We start from the raw sequence: 9569 nt of genomic DNA, 5'->3' as shown, positions 1-9569 counted from the left end.
ATTATAGTGTAAACTAAGGCTGCTTATATATAACATATAATCTATAGGTGGTTTCCATCCTATGTATAGTACTTATACATGATACAAGCTAGCCCACAGCAATTATTTAATTTGTCCCATCTTGAAATACTCTATGTTTATATTAATGTTTCAGTCTATTTTTCATTCCAAGAATATAATATTTTAGCCACATTAGGCATTTAATACCTTTCCAACTAGCCTATAGGAACTTATTGACATTTTGCCCCCAAAAAAGTATGTATGTATGTGTGTGTGTGTATGTGTATATACATATATATATATGTATATACACATACACACACACATATTTAATAATAATATGTATTATTCTTTGCAGGGGGAAGTGTAGTAAAAGGGGTAGGAAGGGAAGAAATTTTATGGCGAGAACTGTGAAACCATTAAGGTCATATCTGTGCAATCCTTTTTCCCCATTCTCTCCTGTCTTCATTACTTCTGAGGGACTTAGGGGTGAGGACATTGGAGTGAAGAAGCTAGGGAATGTGGGGAAAGTTCAGCAAGCCAGTTGAGGAATGTGTATGTGTGAATGGTAGGCAGGGACTACAGAGGCAGCTAGATCCCTATTCATTTCTCCAGTTATTTACATTTCAGAAAATACTCCATCAAAGTTGAAAACCTGTGTCTTTATTAATAACTTGTCTACTCTGTAAGCAATGAGAACTTTGGCCTAGAGAGTACTTTTTCTCAGTGGTGCAGTCCTGCCAACCCTGGCTGGCAGCAACAGGGTTGGGGTTCTTTAGAGTGCTCTGAAAGAAGTTAATATAAAGTTAGATTATTGTTTGGATGTTTGTAACTGATATTTTGATTTATGAAATTAGGAGTGCTTAAATACAGAACTCAAGTGGAAATGCTAGTGACCAAAATATCAGACGGTTATATCTGATAATGTTCTAAATTTTAGTCAGAAATGTTCATATTCTGCATATAAGCCTTTTACTTTATTCTAAATGTATCATGCTTTTAATGCTAATAACTAAAACCAATAAGAAAAATAACTTCTTGTATGTAATTTATGACAATATTTTGCAAGCCTAACCCATCAAATATACATTATTTTAGCTGCACATGTTTTAAATCAGCGACTTTTTTACAGAGTTAAACTGTACTTCCAAATGTCTATTTTCTGATTTCCAAGGAATAATAAAAAGCATGGTTCGAGAGCATTGTAATGTTAAAGTTCATCTAGCAGTCAATTTGTTTTCACTGCAACTCTTTAATTGCTATTTGTCTAGGGGATAGTGATCCTAGAAGAATGTCGACTTCCAAAAGACATTTTGAAAAAGCAGATCCAATTTGCAGACCAAGCTGCTTCATTAAACACTACAGGGAGTCCCCAGATTCCTCAGGAGTGTCAAGATCCTTTACCAGAGCAAGATTTTGAAATGTCACCAAGTAGCCCTACACTACTTCTTCGCAATATAGAAAAACAGGTAATGTGAAGTAAGAGTAAAGTGTGAGTGGCATCAAAATGACTTTTAATTGATTTTATAAACTCTTCAAATAAACGTGTGTCTCTGCTTAAGATATTGGTTATTAAAGTTGGCTGTTTGACATTAAATACAATTAAAATATTTAGTATATATAGTCCCTATTATAATATTGATATAATTAAGGTTATTTAAATGTAATATGTGGGACTTCCCCAGTGACGCAGTGGTTGAGACTCCACGCTCCCACTGTGGGGAGCCTGGGTTTGATCCCTGGTCAGGGAACTAGATCCCACATGCATGCCACAATTGAGGAGCCCACGTGCCACAACTAAGGAGCCTGCCAGCCGCAGCTAAGACCCTACACAACCAAATAATAAATAAATTTTAAAAATATTAAAATAAATAAAATAAATAAATATAATATGTAAAGTGTTGGTACATAGCTATAGGGTGATAACTCATTTATACTAGGGTTGGAAAATCTTGTTTTCTAACAAAATAGCTCATCATTGGACTTTTCTCATGGGGAAAGAACAGTGGTACCACTTAATAGATCTGAATGGTGTGTTTGATTAATTTATTGATAGAAAGTTTTAGTGAAAGATAACTTTAGAATATGGATTCTTTCATTAAAAAATGATCGTGGAAATAGAGAGTCTAATAAACTCCTAATAAATTACTTTGATTCCAAAGCTTTTCCTGGTATTTAAATCCTCTTATGGATGACTCCAGAAGTTTAATTATTCTGTCCTATATTTATCCTTTGAAATCAAAACAGTTTTTTGCAAGATTAATATTTAAAATTTATTTCATATTATTTATAAAATTTAAATGAAGAAGAGGTTACATATATAATAGCCAAAGTATCAAATGTATAGAAATAGACACGAAATATTGAAGGTATTTTATAAAAAAATAAATATCAACTGCATTACATAAAATAAGAATAATTGAGTCATAACTTGTACTTGAATAGGAAAACACATCACTGCAAATCACAGTAAATTTATTAGCCCAATGTGAACTTAATAAAAAATAGCAGTAAGACTTTTTTGAAAGCTGATTATGTTGATACTAGTATCTACAAAGTATTAAATGTGCAAAAACTTAGATACATTTAAAATACTGAATGTAATATAAATCACATATTTTATTTGGTAAGCAGATTAATCGAAAAACTAAGGAAATAGAAAAAATATAAGCCATTTATTTTAATTTAGACTTTGGTGGCTCTTAAACAAACCTGGCTTTCTAAGAGTTTGTTAACTTGCAACCAGATTGAATCTGCCAGAATATACTCAGTTGGGACCACAGCTGCATGATTACATTATTCCAGTGGGTAATATGTATTCTCATCCCTGCCCACATTTAATTTTTCTGTTGTTGTTGTTGTTTTTCTGACATACATTGTGAAATAATTTAGTACCAGATTACTGCTGTCTTAATCCTGGTAAGTCAGAATGTGGAGTAACTTCTCCCACCCCATATTTGTTAAGTTTGCAATTGCCTAGAGTTTTTCTTAATTTTCCAATTTCCAATGCATTGTCAAAATACTATTATGAATATTTTATAATTCAGAAAGTTATTTTGTAATTATCTGGTGTTAAACTGGAATGCACTTTACCATATAAGTGGTGTTTTAAATCAATACTGGTTATATTCCTCTTTCTTCTTTTTTTTTCCCTCCCCTCATCCCTTAGGATCAGTACCTTTTCAGTTTGATCCTAGTTATTTCACACAGAATAACGTGAGCACTTGATCAGTCAGACCTTTGACTCTTTTTACCTGTAGGTCTCTACTTATCCTTTGGAAAGAGGTTTCTTGTATTTTTTCTTTCTTTTTGTTTAATATTTATTTGTTTTATTTATGTATTTATTTTTTTGGCTGTGTCAGGTCTCAGTTGCAGCTCGCGGGGTCTTCGTTGAGGCATGCAGGATCTTTCGATGTGGCACGCGGTTTCTTCCTTGCGGTGCTCGGGCTTCTCTCTAGTTGTGGCGTGCGGGTTTTTTTTTTTCTGTACTTGCAGGGCATGGGCTCCAGGGTGCATGAGCTCTGTAGTTGTGGCCCGTGGGCTCCAGAGTGCATGGGCTCTGTAGCTTGTGGCAGGTGGGCTCTCTCGTTGAGGTATGCGAGCTTAGTAGTTGTGGTGCGCAGGCTTAGTTACTCCCCAACATGTGGGATCTTAGTTCCCCCACCAGGGATTGAACCCACTTCCCCTGCATTGTGAGGAGGATTCTTTACCACTTGGACCACCAGGGAAGTCCCTCTTGTATTTTTTCTTTCTCCTTGGTAGCACCAGTTTGTTTGGTTGGACCTGAGTTCACATCAGAACTGGCTAGTTTGCTGGGCCCAGGGCAAAATGAAATCACACAGCTCTTTGTTAAAAACAGTTTTAAGTTTTAAGCCAGTGACAGCAGAGCATTAACCAAACATGGGATCCTTCTGAGTGCAGCCCCATGTTACTGCACAGGTTGCTCACCTATGAAGGTGGCCTTGGGTATCATGTTCATTTTAAGTCCCATTGCTGACAGGAGTGTCAGAGGCTTTGGGAGGGAAAGGAACCAGGAGTTGTGAGAATACTAATGGCTCTAGACATGGAGAGGAAAAGGATGCAGAAAGGGGCAGCACCAATTACTTGTAGAGGTCATTTATAAATTAGCTGTGAACAGGTAATGTGCTCTTGAAATATATGCTAATAATGTTTTTATAGGCCAATTAAAAATTAAGTTGTTTTCACATACTCATTGAAGAAGACAATCTAGGGCTTCCCTGGTGGTGCAGTGGTTGAGAGTCCCCCTGCCGATGCAGGGGACGCGGGTTCGTGCCCCGGTCTGGGAGGATCCCACCCCGTGAGCCATGGCCGCTGGGCCTGTGCATCCGGAGCCTGTGCTCTGCAGCGGTCGAGGCCACAACAGTGAGAGGCCCACGTACCGGAAAAAAAAAAAAAAGAAGACAGTCTAGGGGTGAGTAAATGGAAGAAGGGGAGGCAAGCCTGGTATTACACATATTTTTTTAAATATAATCTATTGGTATATAACTGTTTGCCTGCCATAGTGGAACTTGAATATAGATCAGGTAATCCTTTGACTTGATTAAATTTACTGTTAGAGGAATGTTTTGCTTACCAAACTTATTTATGTTCCTCAAAAACAACTAAAGAGTTGGCAGTTAAGATATAAAGGCACTATTGGGTTGTAGACTGATATGTGTTTTAAAAAATAACATTGATTCATAGTATTAATGCATACTTCCATTATTAGATAATATATTTTGTTCATAAATTGAAAGGTGACATTATTTTAGAACTTCAGATAATTTAAAATAAATTTCACACTGGTATATTTACATTAGAAACCTCATTATAAATAGCTAGTAAGTGTTTTGACTTTTAAAATTGATTTTTTTTTTCAGAGTTCAAATTATGCCTCTTCTAATTTTACTTTTATATTCATTTTTACCGTGAATTTTCTATCCCAAATATGGACTCAAGTATATGAGGTTTTATTGGGCAGGGGTGGGGTGGTTGTTAGGGTAAAGCTGGAGGTTGGTTGTGACACTGTCACTCTGGACCAATTATTCACACATACCGATTAGCGACCTCCAATGGCTAAGAAGATTTTTAGATATTTTTGGAGGTGGAACAATGAGAAGAGTCTACTCTATAAATTTCTTTGTATGACCAAATTAATGAATACTTGATAGATGGATAAAGAATGTATTGGTGATTTTGAAAACTAAGTTTAATCTAAAAATGTGTAATAATTTAAAAAATAAAGTCATTAGATATGTATTATTTTTCAAGAAAATAAGTGGTGAAAACATTTCAGGGTCTTTTTCATGGAAGACTTTTTTTTTTTTCCTTCTTTTTATGGAAGACTTTTTGAAGAGTTCAAATATTATATTTAGCTCTATCATATTCTTTAGTCTCATTTCTAATAGCATGTTATTTGTTTCATACAAATAAAGAGTTGCAAAATAATTATTCCATACACCCTTGTATTTTAGAATAGAATATCTTTCAGTTAATAAAACAGTGAAATATGTCTATATATTTTAAAAATATAGTCACACTATATTAAGTAAGAAAACCAGATTTTAGAAAATTGATGCAGCATAATTTACTTAAAAGGATGTGTGTGTGCATGTGTGCATGTTTTACATACACTCATGCTCACATATATTCAAAATCAAAAGTTTTTTCTTGGGGTATGGATATATACCAAGATATTAGCAATGGTTTTCTCTGTGAAATATGATTACAGGTTATTTACTTTTCATTTTTGAAACCTCTTCATACTTTCCCTTTTTCCTACAATGAACTACGATGGATTACATGTGTAATGAAAAATGTTGTCATTCTTTTGTAGAAGTGTACTGTTTTCCATTGATGTGGCTTATGCTTATTATAATTGTTGTATGTGACTGTTTTGAGAATAATATAATATTTGTATATTACAAATATCTTACATATAAGTTTGGGATAAGGGTCAATGAAAATTTGGGGTACCTGAAAAAACTGGTATATTCGAATTAGGAAAAATATTGAGAAGCAGTATGGTATAGGATTCAAGCCTAAGTTTGAATCCTAGCTCCATTTCTTACCAATTTTATAATCCATGATCGAGCTGCTTAATCTGTCTTTGCTTCAGCTTCCTCATCTGTAATTGATTTTAATAATAGTAGTATCAGTAGTACTAATATCTACTTTGCAGGTTGTAAAGATTAGAAATAGTCTATGTTTAGTGCTTAGTATAGTGCCTGGCACATAGTGAGCACTTAATAAATTATAGCTATGAGTTTGTTATTAATTTGGCTGCCTCAAAGAAAATATTTATGTAGATTCTATCAACTGAGCTTAAATGTTTTATTCTAATTTTTTTTTTTTTTTTTTTTTTTTTTTTTTTTTTTTTTTTTGCGGTACGCGGGCTTCTCACTGTTGTGGCCTCACGAACCTGTGTCCGCTGCATTGGCAGGCGGACTCTCAACCACTGCGCCACCAGGGAAGCCAAAATGTTTTAGAGGATAGGATGAGTAGACAAAAGAACTGAAGCAAAAAACGATATGGAAAAAAAGGAGTACTTTAAAATGTAGATTTATTAATAATAATGGAAAAATCAGTAACGGTGTAAATTGTCTTTGTAGAGTAAAATATTTACTAAAACATAAACATTTACTTGTTTCATGAGAAGTTAAACTTTAATAGGCACTAAAGGTCTGAGATTTAACCATATTCCTTGCTTAGCAATAGTAAAAGATTTACTGTTTTCTTGCAGAGCGCACAGTTGACTGAGATCATCAGCAGTTTGATTGCCCCTCTCAACTTGTCCCCAACGTCATCACCCCTCTCCTCTAAATCCTGTAGCCGTAAATGTCTGGCTAATGGCATTTCCAGGAGGTAGGTGTCAGTGGGATAGTTTTGCTTCTAAATTTGGCTTTGCTTATTTTGTTTTGATCTTTTAAGTATTATAGCTTCTTTTTTCTTCTTAAGCATTATTAGAGTACAATCAATAAATCATGGATACATTTTTAGATAACATCAAACTTTTATAACTAAGGGAACTATAAACCTGAGAATGAGGGACAAAGCTTTCCAGGAAGTTTTATAATGTTTCTAAAAATGAAAAACAGTGATACCATTTGCTACAGAAGTACTGCCATATTTAATATACCTTCCATTTTATACATTTTATAGTCTTCAGCTCCATACTGCCCTTGCAATACATTTTAAGAGTGAAAGACCCTACATACAGTTTGGGCATGGAAGATTGATGGGTAGATATCATCCATAAAATTCAGCTTAAGTTTTACTCATGTTGTAAATGAGTCATTTTGGTGGTTTTTTTTTTTGGCTGCGCTGCACGACATGTGGACTCGTAGTTCCCTGACCAGGGATCAAACCTGCGCCCCCTACGGTGGGAGCAGGGAGTCTCACCCACTGGACCGCTAGGGAAGTTCCCCTAAATGAGTCATTTTGTATCTCAGCTTTTATAAGGTAAAGTTTTTACTAAATGTAATTAATATAATAATTCCTATAATCCTTAGCAATTTATCATATCATGTTAGCAAAAAATATAGATATTAAAAATCCTCTTTTGGGAACAGCATTTGTTTTCTTTATTTTGCTTACATTTCTCTTTGAATCTTTCCTTTATAAGATGCAGTTAGAATTTAAAAGCTACTAGAATATTATTTTGTGTGTGCATCTAATTTTTTTTTCAAAAAAATTGCAGTGAGGGCTTCTTTGCTTTAAGTACCATAAAAGGACTAAGTGTAATTTAGTATCAGAAATATTTATATTAATAATTATGTGATTTATTATTAAATTACAAAATAAAACAAGAAAGGAAGATTCATACCATGGTGAAAATTATGCGAAGTAGTTATCAGCCTCTTAATGAGACTAGTGGATATAAACTAAGTCTTAAAATAAAAATGCTGTTATTTTATTTTTATTTCTAATTTATTATTTTGAAAGTCTAATTTTTAATACTTTTACAGTTTTGTTTGTGCTGGGTCATGTTTACATTGTTCTATTATGGAAACAGTTATTCTACTGGTTTTGCTTTATTTTTGTTAACTTTATATTCATTCCTTATAACACTGATGATTCACTTTGAAAGATTCTCATATGTTATATAGGAAAACTATAATATCTTCATTAATGAGAACATTTCCTCATTAAGAAAGTCATAGTTACAAGTTGAGCCATTAAACACCATCAGATTGTGATTTGGGGCTAAATCAATTTTAGGTAATGTTTTGTTTACCTGACTAGGCATTACACTATTATACATATACGTGTGTGTGTATGTGTGTGTGTGTGTACTAATTTTCATTTTAATGTACTTACCTATATTTTTGGTCATTTATTCACAAAGTATTTATTGCATAACTGTTTGCTGTATGCCATATAGTCAAAGTCCTAGGAATACAACGATGAAGACAAAATCTCCACTTTTAAATAGCTTACAGTCTAGTAGATGAAACATGTCATTGTTTAAACTAACATATAATAATGATGGAATTGTGTGCAGTTGTTTGAATATTTGGTTTAAATAACTGTCATAATTGAAAAACATACCTCATAAAGATATATAAATCCAAATGAGAGACCAGAACCAAGATGGCGGAGTAGAAGGACGTGCTCTCACTCCCTCTTGTGAGAACACCAGAATCACAACAAGCTGCTGGACAGTCATTGACAGGAACACACTGGAACTCACCGAAAAAGATACCCCACATCCAAAGACAAAGGAGAAGCCACAATGAGACAATAGGAGGGACGCAATCACAATAAAATCAAATCCCACAACTGGTGGGTGGGTGACTCACAGACTGGCGAACACTTATACCACAGAAGTCCACCCGCTGGAGTGCAGGTTCTGAGCCCCATGTCAGGCTTCCCAACCTGGGGGTCCGGCAACGAGACGAGGAATTCCTAGAGAATCAGACTTTGAAGCCTAGTGGGAATTGATTTCAGGACTTAGACAGGACTGGGGGAAGCAGAGACTCCACTCTTGGAGGGCACACACAAAGTAGTGTGTGCATCGGGACCCAGAGGAAGGAGCAGTGACCCCAGGGGAGACTGAACCAGACCTACCTGCTAGTGTTGGAGGGTCTCTTGCAGAGGTGGGGGGTGGCTGTGGCGCACCATGGGGACAAGGGAACTGGCAGCAGAAGTTCTAGGAAGTACTCCTTGGCATGAGCCCTCCCAGAGTCTGTCATTAGCCCCACCAAAGAGCCCAGGTAGGCTTCAGTGTTGGGTTGCCTGAGGCCAAACAACCAACAAGGAGAGAATCCAGCACCACCCATCAGCACTCAAGCGGATTAAAGTTTTCCTGAGCTCTGCCCACCAGAGCAACACCCAGCTCTACCCACCACCAGTCCCTCCCGTAAGGAAACCTACACAAGCCTCTTAGATAGCCTCATCCACCAGAGGGCAGACAGCAGAAGCAAGAAGAACTACAATCCTGCAGCCTGTGGATCAAAAACCACATTCACAGAAAGATAGACAAGATGAAAAGGCAGAGGGCTATGTACCAGATGAAGGAACAAGCTAAAACCCCAGAAAAACAACTAAATGAAGTGGAGATAGGCAAC

At 35.5% G+C, this 9569-nt stretch overlaps 1 protein-coding gene across 1 annotated transcript in view; it reads left to right on the top strand.

Moving 5' to 3' along the window:
* Window positions 1-9569, top strand: part of KANSL1L (KAT8 regulatory NSL complex subunit 1 like) — a 158254-nt gene that overhangs the window by 52310 nt on the left and 96375 nt on the right. Inside the window, exons 5-6 of the mRNA XM_028481517.2 lie at window positions 1272-1469; window positions 6743-6864. Of these exons, the coding sequence (XP_028337318.1) occupies window positions 1272-1469; window positions 6743-6864 (320 nt within the window). The remainder of the gene's footprint in view (window positions 1-1271; window positions 1470-6742; window positions 6865-9569) is intronic.

This window comes from Physeter macrocephalus, chromosome 2 (genome assembly GCF_002837175.3).
Source record: "Physeter macrocephalus isolate SW-GA chromosome 2, ASM283717v5, whole genome shotgun sequence".
NCBI lineage: Eukaryota > Metazoa > Chordata > Mammalia > Artiodactyla > Physeteridae > Physeter > Physeter macrocephalus.
The sequence above is the reverse complement of the archived record's forward strand: the minus strand, read 5'-3'. Positions and strand labels throughout refer to the sequence as shown.